Source organism: Telmatherina bonti (assembly GCF_933228915.1).
Source record: "Telmatherina bonti genome assembly, chromosome: 2".
Classification (NCBI taxonomy): Eukaryota; Metazoa; Chordata; class Actinopteri; order Atheriniformes; family Telmatherinidae; genus Telmatherina; species Telmatherina bonti.
Window position 1 is genome coordinate 9,245,748 of NC_136620.1, and position 16,830 is coordinate 9,262,577.

At 39.4% G+C, this 16,830-nt stretch overlaps 1 protein-coding gene across 1 annotated transcript; it reads left to right on the top strand.

Annotated features, from left to right (window-relative positions):
• Nucleotides 1–5,383: 5,383 nt before the first annotated feature.
• Nucleotides 5,384–16,355, top strand: LOC306763154 (myosin heavy chain, fast skeletal muscle-like). The gene is made up of 41 exons (XM_079249872.1): nucleotides 5,384–5,417; nucleotides 5,667–5,710; nucleotides 5,985–6,206; nucleotides 6,282–6,425; nucleotides 6,519–6,675; nucleotides 6,766–6,793; nucleotides 6,874–6,982; nucleotides 7,065–7,157; nucleotides 7,246–7,309; nucleotides 7,399–7,497; nucleotides 7,581–7,684; nucleotides 7,885–8,023; nucleotides 8,140–8,258; nucleotides 8,642–8,791; nucleotides 8,879–9,049; nucleotides 9,157–9,460; nucleotides 9,585–9,649; nucleotides 9,734–9,821; nucleotides 9,925–10,042; nucleotides 10,127–10,250; nucleotides 10,731–10,867; nucleotides 10,957–11,212; nucleotides 11,299–11,541; nucleotides 11,631–11,807; nucleotides 11,912–12,057; nucleotides 12,151–12,241; nucleotides 12,330–12,719; nucleotides 12,817–12,943; nucleotides 13,029–13,147; nucleotides 13,235–13,431; nucleotides 13,598–13,781; nucleotides 13,875–14,040; nucleotides 14,118–14,242; nucleotides 14,332–14,640; nucleotides 14,728–14,931; nucleotides 15,020–15,145; nucleotides 15,230–15,400; nucleotides 15,491–15,595; nucleotides 15,688–15,783; nucleotides 15,875–16,006; nucleotides 16,256–16,355. Exons 3-41 carry the CDS (start codon nucleotides 6,000–6,002, stop codon nucleotides 16,274–16,276), a joined length of 5,805 nt encoding a protein of 1,934 aa, XP_079105998.1. The 5' UTR covers nucleotides 5,384–5,417; nucleotides 5,667–5,710; nucleotides 5,985–5,999; the 3' UTR covers nucleotides 16,277–16,355.
• Nucleotides 16,356–16,830: the final 475 nt, after the last annotated feature.

A 16,830-nucleotide genomic window follows, 5' to 3' on the forward strand; every position in this document is an offset into this window, starting at 1 on the left:
GTCTGAAATTTCCTGATTGAAATTTTGACTTTTTCCTCCAGGCGTGTTGAGTTTCACCTGTTTATGTTACAGACATTTAGAGTTCATTTTAACTGTGCTCAAGGAAGAACTGTTGAGATGCACTTGTTTCAGCTCATCCCTTGTCTTTGAAAGCTGCAGTCCTTTATTATTTTATGTTTTCACAGCATAATTAAATCATAAATAAATGTCAAGTGTTTCAATACAACTTTTACTTTTGCCATGATATATACCTTGTTTAAACTGTAGTTTTAACAACTGCCTCATGCCTGAAATATCCATCCTGTCCAGCCTGCCCGTACCATCTGATCTTTGACCCTGTTGCTTCCTTTTCATTCTTCGAGACCCAAACATCTCATTACATCATTAAATCACCACTATTGGAAGAACTGGCAGGAAAGAACCAAAACATTTATTTGAATAACTATTGTCTTGAAGCCGGTGACCTAGAGTGTATCCAATAAACTCAAGACCCTGAGGGATAAACATTATGGAGAAAATATTTGAAAATAAAATTAATTGGTGAGATGTACTCCAGCTTGACACATTTGCAAATACACTCTCGAAACAGAAAGTAAAACCCTTTTTCAAAAATAAGATTTTATGCATCAGAACATACAAACAACAAAAATAAATGTCTTTTCTGCATTAGAAAAAAAATAAATGCAACTTGAGGTTAAAGTCAATCGGTCACTCAAAATTCTTCCTGGGAGTGAGTGTCAGCATGAGTGGTGACCTGTCCCCTGCCTCTCACCTGCTAATAGCTGTGTAAGGCAAGCCTGAAATTGGACTGTTATGGAAAATGAATAAATGAAATGAATAAATTAACTTAATATAAACAGCAGTACATTCCATCTTAAATTAATCTTAGAAGTTTATAGTTAAGGGTTTCTTTTATTTTCTCTGTTGTAGTTTGTTCGTGGTCATGACTGTCTGTGAATCCAGCCCTTTGTGTGTTGTATTATATTTACATTCTGTTCTTACACACCAGGTTTAAACTGATTGCTACACCTGGTGTATTTGCCCTCAGTGTATATATATACCCCACTGCCAGAACCTCGTTGTTATCTCCAGGGGCGTTTCCTGGACCCGGGACCATTGAAGGCTGAGCCCTTAGCTTTGTAGAGGAATCTCTGTAAACCAACCTAATTAAGAATGCATTTTATTCAAGCTTTCTAGTCTGTCCTCTTTTCTCTGTCCTGGTTGTCTTTAAGATTTGCCAGATTTGCTTTTTTTTTATCATATTAATGACACCAAAAGCTCATCTTAAATGGGAACTGACCTTTGCAACATAACTAACCTTCAAGTGTCATTTATTGGGGATTTAGGCTCAATAATCTACTTTAACTATTCTATTCTATTCTATTCCACAATCATTTAGCAGACACTTTGATTCAAAGCGACTTACACATGAGTTCAATTCAATTCAACTTTATTTGTATAGCGCCACTTCACAACTATGTTGTCACAGGGCACTTTAGTTATGTCCCAACATACATGAATCAATATACACATCATTTTGAGCCAATTCATACATATCCTATAACAGAAACCAACTGATTGCATCGTGTCATGACTTGGATCCAATCCCCCATCCTGAGCTGCATGCGGCGACAGTGGGAAGGAAAAAACTCCCCTTTAACAGGAAGAGAACCTGTTAAAGGGGAGTTGTGTGAGAACAAAGCAAGCACAAAATCAAACAGTAGAGGACATCATAGGAAGGTGCTGGTGGACTGCTGGAGTCCAGCTGGGTGCCGGTCTTGACATGTAGTGCTACAGGCACTAGGGGCTTGATTAGAAATGTCCGGGGCTCGAGTTGGGAATGCCCAGGCCAGGTGACGCCCATGGTTATCTCCATATTGTTATTCTTAGGCACAGTTTTTCCTTGTATTCATCTTAGCTCATTTTGTTATTTTTGATGATCCATGTCTTTGATTCTGCTATGGCAGTGCCTTCTATTACTTTACAATTAACCATCATTTCCTAAATCTGTTTGCCTCCTGCCTCATCATTCCGTTTGGACCTTGCTTACACATCACAATTCTGACTAAGAAACTGTTTCTGCCAATTAATCTGAGAGGGATTATGTCAGAAGTAATTCATTTACAGTGAACAAGATTATGGACATGTGGAAAAAAAAAAAAACATTTAAAACAGCTGACAAGACAGGTGGAGTAAAATTCTTGGAAAGCATGGATTTCTCAGGAAGTACATCATCTTTTCAAAGAGCAGGACCATCAGTCTGGAAGCACAGTCAGTAAGCGTCAGTTTACTGTGAGACTTGGTCCCTTCACCTCAGTGACCCTGACATGGAATACAGGCGCAACATACTGTGCTCAGTCTACTGCTTTACAGCCTGTTTGTGTTTACTCATGACTGCTCATGAGGACATAACAGGGATGAGCCTCATCTTAAATGGAAATGAGGTTGCTCAGAGTTGAGATGGATAAATTGTCTACTCGGTGTTCCCATAACAATTCCTTCCTTAACATCACAAAGACCAATGAGCTTGTTACTGATTGTGGAGAATGGAAGTGAGGAAGTAAAAAACATGCCCAGTTTTTATATTTCTGGGGATGAACATTAAGTGATGATATTAAATGGTTGGTGAAACACTTCTGTTGTAAAAGAAAAAAAAAAAGGCTAAACAGAGGATCTATTTCAGTAAGGAAAGCCCATCTGTATCCAAACCTGCAGAGTCTCTGCCATTGTAGAGGGTGGTGGGGGTGATGGGTACTCAGGGAAATAAGTCATATGACACAATTCTGATGTCTAAGCAAGTTCAAGCCAATGTCAGCATGTAATGCTCAAAAAAACCTGAATACATCTCCTGGCCTCCGTCAGCACGTTAAATGTTAAAGTTCACATTGTGGACTCTGATTAGGAAATGACCCTACAAGCATGGCATGTTTGGAAAGACTCCAAAGAGAAAACTTCTACTACATCCAACAAAAAAAAAACATGGAAGCAAATCTTAAAGCTACTGCTGGGTATATTTTTTTTAATGCAAACTACTAAATTATAGCATCCCTTCAACTTATTACATTCTGATTGAGCTTTTTTGCCATGTTTTTTATTGATACTGTTCTATGCATTGAGGTTAATTTAATGTTGTAGTTAGGACTGCAAAGAGCCAAGGGAATTATTTTCTATGTTCTCATATGTAAATCAGAGGGTTCAGTTTATCTTTTGACAAAAGAGTAAAAAATACATCATGTTCACTCTTTTGTATCTAATTTTCTTTACTGAGAGTAATTTATTTTTCACATACTAAACAACTATTGTTTAAAAGTTATTCTTTTTAAAGTTAGTCAAGTAATTACCAATATTGTGACAAATTTAATAAAATCAGAACATTCATCACTATATCACATTAACATGTGATATAGTAATATTAATATTTTATTGTTTTTTTGTTTTTTTTTTGTTTCATCCAGCATTTAAGCAAGCAGATTGATGGTCTGGATACTGTATTCTGCTGAGCAAATTTACTTTGCCAAGGGGAGCTTTACAGATATAATGATCCCCTTAATTTTCTGGATTCATTCATTCATTTTCCGAACCGCTTATTCCAATTCAGGGTGGCGGGGAAGCTGGAGCCTATCCCAGCTGGCTTTGGGCGACAGGCAGGGTACACCCTGGACAGCTCGCCAGTCCATCGCAGGGCAATTTTCTGGATTCTTTTCTTCATTTTTCTTTTTATTTTGCATAATTGTTTGTATTGCAGAGTTTTTACTGCTGGACCAGACCAGGGAGGACAGAAGAAGTACAGAAAGAGAACCGAAAAGAAGAGAAAACACCTTTTAAAAAAAGAGAGAGATAGAGAGATAAAGAGAGAGGGAGAAAAACATACATATACATACACCTATGCACACATACACACCCACTTCTATATATATATATATATATATACACATGTATATACGCATATTTTATTGTAATGTTACCATAAAACCATATGATATTTAAATATTTTCTTTAAAAAAATCTTATTTTTATTTAATGTTTTTATAATCCTAAACTCAGTCTTTAGTTACATTCATAATAGTCTTATCATTTAACAAATGTCCAGTACACTAAATTTAAGCTGTCTCTCATTCAAGACACCCCCACTTCAAATGCCACAATTACAAAGTAGCTTTTAAGACGTCTTAAATTACATGATGCAGTATGGCAGGCCCTCAACAAGTGTTCCACAAGGAGACATTGAGAAGTGTCCCATAACAGACGCTGGAACACATAGAGTGGGTTCAGAGGACAAACAGTAACACTGTATTAATTATTACTACAAATACAAATATATTAAGATGTAATTTTTTTGTTTAATTACTGGGTAGTAAGCTATGAAGGTTATTTATTTATTGGTTGTAGAATGTTTATAAGCCTTCCTGCTATGCCAAGGTTTCTCACTTCAGGGAATCTTGTATAGTTTTAAATGTCTGCGTATAATAGTTTTCTAAATTACTCATTTTAAGTATGTTATAGATTAGTTTAATATTTTCTTAGAACCCCACCATAACCAAACCTGAATGACAGATTGATTACAAACACAAGATTTTTCAAATAAGGAGGAGCAATGATTGTAACTTTGTGCAACATGTCAAAACAGGAGCTTAAATCACTGTTCTTTATATATATATGAAAAAGGAGTAAGCTGCTCTTCACATTTCCCTTTAGAGCACATCATAAAAGTGATTTATTTGCACACAGCCACTAGTTCAGTACATATAAGGAACATTATATGAAGTGTGAACTATTTACAACATGTGTTTGGTGTAAAAAAAATCTGGCTTTAAAAATTAAAAGAATTGCTCTTGCTTCAAATAATCAATGACATTCTAATGTGATTTAAAATGTATAGTATAAATAAAGAATATACTTTCTGACGTTTAAGCATCTCAGAACTATTTATATCTCACTTAAGTAAATAAAAGTTCAAAGAATTCCCAAGAGTTTTTGCGTGGCTCAAGTTGGCTGTTTAAAACTGTGAGAGTCAACTCAGCAGAAATTCTGAATATCATTGGAGATATAAGATATAATGGTTGCAAGAGCATCCCATGATGTGAAGTAACACTACTCATAAAGTTAATTTTAAAGTTATTTATAGCCTAACATATTTGCAATAAATACAACAGTGTCCTGTTTGATGCAATGATTGTGTTTTCCTCTTATCGGAATATCTATGTGTGTTCATCAGCAGTGTATGAAAAATATTTAAAAGCCATTTAGATTACGCAGGGATTCAGCTAAATTTAGTGTCATAAATCATTGGTCATTGTAACCTTACTTGGGCTGTTAGAATGCTTCTATCTTTGCCACGTAAGCAAAAGAGATCATATATAAGGAGTGGAGGAGACGCTTCAGAGTGTGGTAGAAGACGAGAGAAGTTCCTGCTTGTGGTAAGGTTACCAACTAATAAGGCTTATAACGTTGATATGTATTCTAAATTCTATGAATAAGTTAAAGAATTGTTATTTCATGAACAGATGAATGAAATGAATGAAAGATGAACAGACCTAATTTAATTTATTTAGATCTAGACTTTCATAGAACTTTGAATTTCTATATTTCATGCTACTCTGAAATATTGTAAGCATTATGAGTTTTGATTAAATTTTGTTTACTGACTAAATCACGTTTTTTCATAGGGTTGTGGAGCATAAATATTCCTTTTACACAGAGAAAGGGTACGGTATGTATGACAATGGAAATTCTTTTTTCTTTTATTCAAAATGTAAAAAAACATAAACATTCTGATTCAATCGTAGCACATTAGGTGTAGGTCTACAATTAACAGAAAACTAAATTAGCAGCACATAAAAAGGCAAAATATGCTTGGTCTCTTCAATATAGAATGCAAACTGTACACTTTGACAACAGATACATAACTGATGGTCACTGGCAACAACAGAAAATCCTATGAGTGACAAACTTTTGACACTGTTTTTGTGTGACTTGATACACAGACATAAATCGCCACCATGAGTACGGACGCTGAGATGGCCGTTTATGGCAAAGCTGCCATTTACCTCCGTAAGCCAGAGAAGGAGAGAATTGAGGCTCAAAGCAAACCATTCGATGCCAAGTCCGCCTGCTACGTGGCAGATGCCAAGGAGCTGTACTTGAAGGGAACAATCATCAAGATAGATGGTGGCAAAGTCACTGTCAAAGTCTTGGATACTCAGGAGGTTGGTACAGTAAAGTCATGTTCAACTGCAAGTAAAGTGTGATCACTTCTAACAGAGTGTAATGTCCTGTTGCAGGAGAGGACAGTTAAAGAAGATGACGTTTCTCCAATGAACCCTCCCAAGTTTGACAAAATTGAAGACATGGCCATGATGACCCATCTCAATGAAGCCTCTGTGTTGTATAATCTCAAAGAGCGTTATGCAGCATGGATGATCTACGTAAGAAAATCCCATTAAAGCCCAAACAAACACTGAGAATTACCGTTGTTTATGTAACTGAAAGTAATGTAAAATCTCCATAACATCTTGCAGACCTACTCTGGGTTGTTCTGTGCAACTGTGAACCCCTACAAGTGGCTCCCAGTGTACGATTCTGAAGTTGTATCTGCCTACAGAGGCAAGAAGCGTATGGAGGCTCCACCCCACATCTTCTCTGTCTCTGACAACGCTTATCAGTTCATGCTTACTGGTAGGTCCTGCACAAAGAATACTTTGTTTTATGTGAAGTTTGGTTTTTGTTGCTTGTATACTTATTAAATGCCGTTTATCACATTAACAGATAGGGAGAACCAGTCTGTCCTGATTACGTGAGTATCAAATATATTGACTTTGTTTAAACTGAATGAATTTTGCAATCACATACTTACAAGTCTCTGTATATACCCAGTGGAGAATCTGGTGCTGGAAAGACTGTGAACACCAAGCGTGTCATCCAGTACTTCGCTACAATCGCCGTTGGAGGAGAGAAGAAGAAGGACCAACCTGGCAAGATGCAGGTGAGTTCTGACATCTATGAGACTGCAGAATACTCACTGAATAAAGTCCATCTCTAATACAAGTTCTAAACTTGACGCTTAGGGGTCACTGGAGGATCAGATCATTGCTGCCAATCCCCTGCTGGAGGCTTACGGTAATGCCAAAACTGTGAGGAATGACAACTCCTCCCGTTTTGTAAGTACAGAATCATTTCTACATGGCAAACATCTTGCTAAACATTGACCATGTGGGTGGATCCTAAATATTTCATTGTTCCAAACAGGGTAAATTCATCAGAATTCACTTCGGCACAACTGGTAAACTGGCTAGTGCTGATATTGAGACATGTAAGTAATTCTCATGTTATTCTCAAGGAGAATCTATGTGATGCTGTTTTAAAATGCATAAAACTGAGAATAATAGACAAAATTTATAGATCTGCTGGAGAAGTCTAGAGTGACATTCCAGCTTCCTGATGAGAGAGGCTACCACATCTTCTACCAGATGATGACAAACCACAAGCCTGAGCTGATCGGTAAGCAGACTGAGCTCCTGCAATGTGTCAGATACAAAATATTTTTAAACAATGAACTAAAACATTTTACTTGTCATTTTCAGAAATGTCTCTCATCACAACCAACCCCTATGACTTCCCCATGTGCAGCATGGGTCAGATCACTGTGGCTAGCATTGATGACAAAGTTGAGCTGGAAGCCACTGATGTGAGTAGCCTTTATCATTATATGACAAATATATTTACACTACCAGCCAAATGTTTGGAAATTTGACTTAATAAAAACCTCTGTTCAAACTTGTGGCTGGTGGTGTGTGTGTGTAGTGGATATTTCGGGATATTTTGAAAGAGCTTTTAGAAGCCCACACTGAAATAATTATATTTAATATGATTTTTTCTTCTCATAAGAATGCCATTGACATCTTGGGCTTCACTGGTGAGGAGAAGATGAGCATCTACAAGATGACTGGTGCTGTTCTTCACCATGGCAACATGAAGTTCAAGCAAAAGCAGCGTGAGGAGCAGGCTGAGCCCGATGGCACAGAGGGTGAGTACATATATATATTGACATGTTTGCAGAAATTTTAAGCACATTGGTATGTGTTCATGTTTGACAATTAGTGTGTCATACTGCAGGCATAAATGATAAATGATTAATTTTAGATGCTGACAAGGTTGCTTACCTGTTGGGTCTGAACTCTGCTGACATGCTGAAGTCTTTGTGCTATCCAAGAGTGAAGGTCGGAAATGAGTTTGTCACCAAGGGACAGACTGTGCCTCAGGTAAGTTCAATTTTGCTACTTTTCGGAAATATTCCATTTATACATCCACAAACATAAATAAAGCAGAAGATTGGTTGTCTTGCTATTACTTTTTCACTGAATGCGAAGACATTACAAACCAGAGGTCACTATTAAAGCCTTTTTTGGTTTACTTTTTTTGTGTTATTTTAATGACTTTATTTTAAAATCTTGGTGGACTCCAGGAAGAGTGGCTACAGCCTTGCTGTAGCTAAATAATAAAATACAGATAATTTTTTACTTTTGTGTCACAGAAACAATTACGTATTGTTCATTTAATAAATGTAAAAGCAAGTTAAGTGATCTAGGCTTCAAAAGAAACACATGACTGACATTCATTAAATCATGCCCTTGTTTTTCTTTAGGTGCTTAACTCCGTCACGGCTCTGGCCAAGTCAATCTATGAAAGGATGTTCTTGTGGATGGTCATTCGTATCAACCAGATGTTGGACACCAAACAGCAAAGGAACTTCTTCATTGGTGTGCTGGACATTGCTGGCTTTGAAATCTTTGACGTAGGTTTCCTTCCCAAAATTCAACATACAATACTTTTTTATGATGGTCTGTTTTCCTATAATAATGGATTATTTACCCATTTACAGTTCAACACCCTGGAGCAGCTGTGCATCAACTTCACCAATGAGAAACTGCAACAGTTCTTCAACCACCACATGTTCGTCCTGGAGCAAGAGGAGTACAAGAAGGAGGGTATTGTCTGGGAGTTCATTGACTTTGGTATGGACTTGGCTGCCTGCATTGAGCTGATTGAAAAGGTGAACATTATTCTCAGGAATCTATATGATGCAAAAGATATTGGAGTATGACTTGAAAGCACTGTTTATTCATTGCCCAACTCTCACTTCTTTCTGTGTTAATCAAGCCCATGGGCATCTTCTCCATCCTTGAAGAGGAGTGCATGTTCCCCAAGGCCACTGACACTTCCTTCAAGAACAAGCTGTATGACCAGCATCTTGGCAAGAACAAGGCCTTTGAGAAGCCCAAGCCTGCCAAGGGCAAGGCTGAGGCCCACTTCTCCCTGGTGCACTATGCTGGCACTGTGGATTACAACATCGCTGGCTGGCTGGACAAGAACAAGGACCCACTGAATGAGTCTGTTCTGCAGCTGTACCAGAAGTCTTCATGCAAACTGCTGGCCTTGATTTATCCTCCTGCTCCTGCTGAGGGTAAGGATTTTGAAAACTTGAAGAGTGATGTGTGGAGTCTTCTTACTATTTATGTTTGAGCATCTTTAATGTTAATATGAAGTCTAACAAAAGGGTTCTGTTTAAATCACATTCTGAAAAACAGAGGCTGGCAAGAAGGGAGGCAAGAAGAAGGGTGGCTCCATGCAGACTGTGTCTTCACAGTTCAGGGTAAGGTTTAAGATATCAAATGCTTTGATGCTTAAAATTGGGTTATGTCTTGTATAACAAATACTCACTCTTTTGTACCTATAGGAGAACTTGGGCAAGCTGATGACAAACTTGAGGAGCACCCATCCTCACTTTGTGCGCTGCCTGATTCCCAATGAGTCCAAGACTCCAGGTACAAAAGACACATTATTTTATTCATGATTTGTGCTGATTTACTTTCTCTTTATTTTCTATATAATACTTCCACGACTAATAGAGAAAGTTTTATTCTACAGGTCTGATGGAGAACTTCCTGGTCATCCACCAGCTCAGGTGTAACGGTGTGCTGGAGGGCATCAGAATCTGCAGGAAAGGTTTCCCCAGCAGAATCCTCTATGGTGACTTCAAACAGAGGTGAAAATCTATACAAGATACTTTTTTGCTCCTGAAAAACTACAGTAAAAAAGATCATTCTGACCTTCAATTCTCCCATAAAAGATACAAGGTGCTGAATGCCAGTGTCATCCCTGAGGGCCAGTTCATTGACAACAAGAAAGCCTCAGAGAAGTTGCTTGGATCAATTGATGTTGATCATGATCAGTACAGATTTGGACACACCAAGGTAACTGCTTTGACTGATTTCATAAGCTCCTACATGACTTAGTAAATGATAGGGTTTTTGAATGAATAAATTGTCCATGAAGAATATGTATATAATTGTTTTCAAACAATAGTAAATTATAAGGTTATGAATGAATAATTTGTCCATGAAGAATATGTATTTACTTATTTTCAATTTGAGGACGATATAAACAAAAGAAAAATTTTTTTTTAACCTCTGTCAGTTTATTTTGCCATGAAGTGGTGGCCCACAGTTCATCACTGTCTGATGTCCCATGCAGGACCACAGCTCAAGCAGCATAAATACTTTTCTTATAACTGCTTGATAGTTTATAAAGTAAATTTTATTCAGTTATTATGTGAAGTAAAGTCTCTCAATATGTTGTCCAGACAGTTTGTGTAGGTTCTGTGAGTCTTCTCTAATTTAGTGCATCTGATTTAATATGAATTGCTGACATAATGTTTCTATATATTTGTTCAGGTGTTCTTCAAGGCTGGTCTGCTGGGTACCCTTGAGGAGATGAGAGATGAAAAACTTGCAGCTTTGGTCACAATGACTCAGGCTCTCTGCCGTGGTTACCTCATGAGGAAGGAGTTTGTTAAGATGATGGAGAGGAGGTATGCAGAGAACAGAAACTTTGAACATAAAGTTATTGCTGTAATAATGAAGGATGCTCTTTTCAACAACAAAAACCTGATGTCCTCAGGGAAGCCATCTACACCATTCAGTACAACGTCCGCTCATTCATGAATGTCAAGCACTGGCCATGGATGAAGGTGTACTACAAGATCAAGCCTCTCCTGAAGAGCGCTGAGACTGAGAAGGAGCTGGCCCAGATGAAGGAGAACTATGAGAAGATGACATCCGACTTGGCTGCTGCTTTGGCCAAGAAGAAGGAACTGGAGGAGAAGATGGTGTCTCTTCTGCAGGAGAAGAACGATCTGCAGCTCCAAGTGGCATCTGTGAGTAGATATCTGTTAAGAGTTATGCCTTTTTATGCCATGTTTCAAATAATAACGTGCTATTGGTTGTTTTCAAATTAAACTAGGAATCAGAGAATCTCTCAGATGCTGAGGAGAGATGTGAGGGACTGATCAAGAGCAAGATTCAGCTGGAGGCCAAGCTCAAAGAGACAACTGAGAGACTGGAGGATGAAGAGGAAATCAATGCTGAGCTTACTGCCAAGAAGAGAAAGCTGGAGGATGAGTGCTCTGAGCTCAAAAAAGATATTGATGACCTGGAGCTTACCTTGGCCAAGGTGGAAAAGGAGAAACATGCCACTGAGAACAAGGTTTGTACATGTCAGAGGGTTTGTGCAGATCACATAACATTTCCGAATACTGTCATCATGAGTCCATAACATTTTTCTTGCTGATGTAGGTGAAGAACCTGACTGAGGAGATGGCCTCTCAGGATGAGAGCATTGCCAAGCTGACAAAGGAGAAGAAAGCCCTTCAGGAGGCTCATCAGCAGACTCTGGATGACCTGCAGGCTGAGGAAGACAAAGTCAACACTCTCACCAAGTCCAAGACCAAGCTTGAGCAGCAAGTTGATGATGTAAGTGTATAAATTCTTCTGAACTGATAAAAAAAAAACAAAAAAACAAAAATGACCATATTCTTTCCTAAACATGACAATGATGACTGTTAATCAATTTTCAGCTTGAGGGTTCCCTGGAGCAAGAGAAGAAGCTTCGCATGGACCTTGAGAGAGCAAAGAGGAAGCTGGAGGGTGATCTGAAACTGGCTCAAGAATCCATCATGGATCTGGAGAATGACAAGCAGCAGTCTGAGGAGAAAATCAAGAAGTAACTTAAAATCTTTTCATCTTATTTTTCTGAACATTCATTGTGGTTCTAGACATGTGCTATGTCTCACATCTCACATCATTACTCTTACAGGAAGGACTTTGAAATCAGTCAACTTCTCAGCAAGATTGAGGATGAGCAGTCAATGAGTGCTCAGCTCCAGAAGAAGATCAAGGAGCTTCAGGTGCCTGGTTCATTATGTAGAATCGCACAGTACCCTATTCTTTACATTTGAAAGTTTGCTCAAGGCTGACATATCCCACATCCAACAGGCCCGTATTGAGGAGCTGGAAGAGGAGATTGAGGCTGAACGTGCTGCTCGTGCCAAGGTTGAGAAGCAGAGAGCTGACCTCTCCAGGGAACTTGAGGAGATCAGCGAGAGGTTGGAAGAGGCCGGTGGTGCTACAGCTGCTCAGATTGAGATGAACAAGAAGCGTGAGGCTGAGTTCCAGAAGCTCCGTCGTGACCTTGAGGAGGCTACTCTGCAGCATGAAGCCACTGCTGCAGCTCTGCGCAAGAAGCAGGCTGACAGCGTTGCTGAGCTGGGAGAGCAGATCGACAACCTGCAGCGTGTCAAGCAAAAGCTTGAGAAAGAAAAGAGTGAATACAAGATGGAGATTGATGACCTCTCCAGCAACATGGAGGCTGTTGCTAAAGCAAAGGTACACAACACATTCATATGGATTGTCATAGTTCAAAGGAAGACAGTAGTAAGTTTCAATCAAATCTTATTGATTCACTTTTTGTTCTCCACATCAGGGCAATCTCGAGAAGATGTGCCGTACACTTGAGGACCAACTTAGTGAACTTAAGACCAAGAATGATGAGAGCATTCGTCAGAACAATGACTTGAGTGCACAGAAAGCACGTCTCCTCACAGAAAATGGTACGGATGACACAAGATTTTACTGTAGACTTTGTATCATCTTGAAAGTGTACTCAAACTAGTTTGATGAATATTTTCACACAAGGTGAGTTTGGCCGTCAAATTGAGGAGAAAGAAGCTCTGGTGTCTCAGCTGACAAGAGGCAAACAGGCCTTCACACAGCAGATTGAGGAACTCAAGAGGCAGATTGAAGAGGAGGTCAAGGTATGAATCCTTTACATGAAATGTATAATGACAAGTCTTGTTTGGGATGGAGACAACTTGCTTATTTTTCCCCCATGTTTTAACCAGGCTAAGAATGCTCTTGCCCATGGACTGCAATCCGCCCGCCATGACTGTGATCTGTTGAGGGAGCAGTTTGAGGAGGAGCAGGAGGCCAAGGCCGAGCTGCAGCGTGGTATGTCCAAGGCCAACAGCGAGGTGGCTCAGTGGAGAACTAAGTATGAAACTGATGCTATCCAGCGCACTGAGGAGCTGGAGGAATCCAAGTGAGTACCATTCATACAAATATGTGTTTACTTTAGTGTAGCATATTAGAATCATGTGTCTAAATCTGTGTTTGACATTGGTTCAGCATTACACTACATTTAATATCGTCAAACAGTGTCAGTGTGTTCAAAGTTTCACAGTATGATCATTCTATTGCTATTAAAGGAAAAAGCTGGCCCAGCGTCTTCAGGAGGCTGAGGAACAGATTGAGGCTGTGAACTCCAAGTGTGCATCTCTGGAGAAGACCAAACAGAGGCTTCAGAGTGAAGTGGAGGATCTTATGATTGATGTGGAGAGAGCTAATGGCCTTGCTGCCAACCTGGACAAGAAGCAGAGGAACTTTGACAAGGTAGAATCTTTTGATCTGGGCAACCAAGATATAAAATTGATTTTTTTTTTTATATGGATGAATAACTAGGAGGTGTCAATTGTTTTTAATTAGGTGCTGGCAGAGTGGAAGCAGAAGTATGAGGAGGGTCAGGCAGAACTTGAGGGAGCTCAGAAGGAGGCTCGTTCTCTGAGCACTGAATTGTTCAAGATGAAGAACTCCTATGAGGAAGCCCTGGATCAGCTGGAGACAATGAAGCGTGAAAACAAGAACTTGCAGCGTAGGTTCCTACCAAACTTGGTCAGCATGAAACTTTTTCATCTTAGGACTCAATCTTATTTCAACATATCCTTGCAGAGGAGATCTCAGATCTGACTGAACAGATCGGTGAGACTGGTAAGAGCATCCACGAGCTGGAGAAGGCCAAGAAGCAGGTTGAGACAGAGAAGGCTGAAATCCAAACTGCTCTTGAAGAGGCTGAGGTATTTGTTGTCTACAAATTGTTACTTTTCACAGAATATTCCATCTCTAAATAAATGAGTACTTAAATTCCTTTTTTATATTTCAAAAGGGAACACTGGAGCACGAAGAGTCTAAGATCCTGCGTGTTCAGCTGGAGCTGAACCAGATTAAGGGTGAGGTGGACAGGAAGCTTGCGGAGAAAGATGAAGAGATGGAGCAGATCAAGAGGAACAGCCAGAGGGTGATTGACTCCATGCAGAGCACTCTGGACGCTGAGGTCAGGAGCAGAAATGATGCCCTGAGAATCAAGAAGAAGATGGAGGGAGACCTGAATGAGATGGAGATTCAGCTGAGCCACGCCAATCGCCAGGCTGCTGAGTCCCAGAAACAACTGAGGAACGTGCAGGCACAGCTGAAGGTATTGACATGCAGAGACACTGCATGGAGCACAACTACATTCTGCCATTTATGCGACTTACAATAAATGACCTGTGCTTTTCTTCAGGATGCTCAACTGCACCTTGATGACGCTGTCAGGGCCCAGGATGACCTCAAGGAACAGGCTGCTATGGTGGATCGCAGGAACGGTCTCATGGTGGCTGAAATTGAAGAACTCAGAGCTGCTCTGGAACAGACAGAGAGAAGCCGCAAGGTTGCTGAGCAGGAGCTGGTGGATGCTAGCGAACGTGTTGGACTTCTGCACTCTCAGGTGAATAATCTGTTCACTTCTTTGAAACTTCACAAACCTGAAGCATGAAATCAGGCCAGACATAACTTGGAAAAATCTCATCTTTCAGAACACAAGTCTTCTGAACACCAAGAAGAAGCTTGAGGCTGACCTGGTTCAGGTCCAGAGCGAAGTGGATGACACTGTTCAGGAAGCAAGAAATGCAGAGGAGAAGGCCAAGAAGGCTATCACTGATGTAAGTCTGAACTGAATTGTTCTTTCTTTGTTTTTTGCAAGTAGACTGTCAAACATTTCAACCTTCAATGTTATATGTTTCTAGGCTGCTATGATGGCTGAGGAGTTGAAGAAGGAGCAGGACACCAGTGCTCACCTGGAGAGGATGAAGAAGAACCTTGAGGTTGCTGTTAAGGACCTGCAGCACCGTCTGGATGAGGCTGAGAACCTGGCCATGAAGGGTGGCAAGAAGCAGCTCCAGAAACTTGAGTCTAGAGTAAGGATGATCACATCAGTTTCCCGTAAATGAGCAAATCTATAACAACAGAGTAAACATACAGTTTCTAAATGAGAGATATACTTACAGGTTCGTGAGCTGGAGACAGAAGTTGAGGCTGAGCAGAGACGCGGTGTTGATGCCGTTAAGGGTGTCCGCAAATACGAGAGGAGAGTGAAGGAGCTCACCTATCAGGTACAACAATAACTAACATTTTGCTGTACAATGTAACCAAAATTCAAACCTACAAATATAAATATGCAACCTTCTGAACCTTTTCATTACAGACTGAGGAGGACAAGAAGAACATTGCCAGGCTGCAGGATCTGGTTGACAAGTTGCAGCTCAAAGTGAAGGCCTACAAGAGGCAGGCTGAGGAGGCGGTAAGGACAATTATTGTAGATTATTTGAGGTATTTCATATGCAGTGAAACTTTCATTCTGCTATTCAATTTCATTTTGATTTTTATTCCAGGAGGAGCAGGCCAATGTTCATCTTTCCAAGTGCAGGAAGATCCAGCATGAGCTGGAGGAGGCTGAGGAGCGTGCCGACATTGCAGAGTCTCAGGTCAACAAGCTGAGGGCAAAAAGCCGTGACTCTGGCAAGGTAAATATATATTAAAGGCAAAGTGAGCATTTACTTGTATTTTTTTTCATTTATCACAAGTTCAAAAAAAGAAATTCATTCCTATAGACTTTTTAGTTCTATTTGCAATACCGTTTGCCTTGTATTTAATTTATATGTATATATAAACAGACATATACTTTTAAACATAATTTTAATTAAGAATATCATTTTACATGTTTAAGTATAAATAAATATCCTCATTCATCACTTATCTCTTTTCTTAAACAGGGAAAGGACGCTGCTGAGTAAAGGACATTGTGTCTATGTTGAATCATATAATATGATTTACTTGACTTAGAAACAATAAAGATTATTTCTGCTTTTACAATGCTGTCTGTACTACTTTAATTTATCTTTCAATCATAAATAAGCACGTAACACTTCAACAAATAGGATTCAATATAATTTAGACCACAACAAAATAATATTTCATCATAAGCACAGACGGATTTGAGTGGAGAAACACCATCTCCCTCTGTTGGACTGGTAATCTACCCAAGGTGTGCCCTGCCTCTTGCTTTGTAGCTACAGGAATGCACTCCAGCCCTCCCATGACCCTGCATTACAATAAGTGGGCATAAATGGATAAATAAATGAAACACCAGTTACTACAAATAAAGGACATAACCATATTAACTGACAACAAGACCCTTCCATATAAGCTCGAACAATCATCTGAGGTAAAAGTGGCACATGAAGTTCGGAAGCTAGTCAGCGATACAGTAAGAAATAAATATTTACCAGCAATATGGCAAAAGCAAGTAAGAAATGTGGGACATCTAGACCACATCAAACCTAACTTT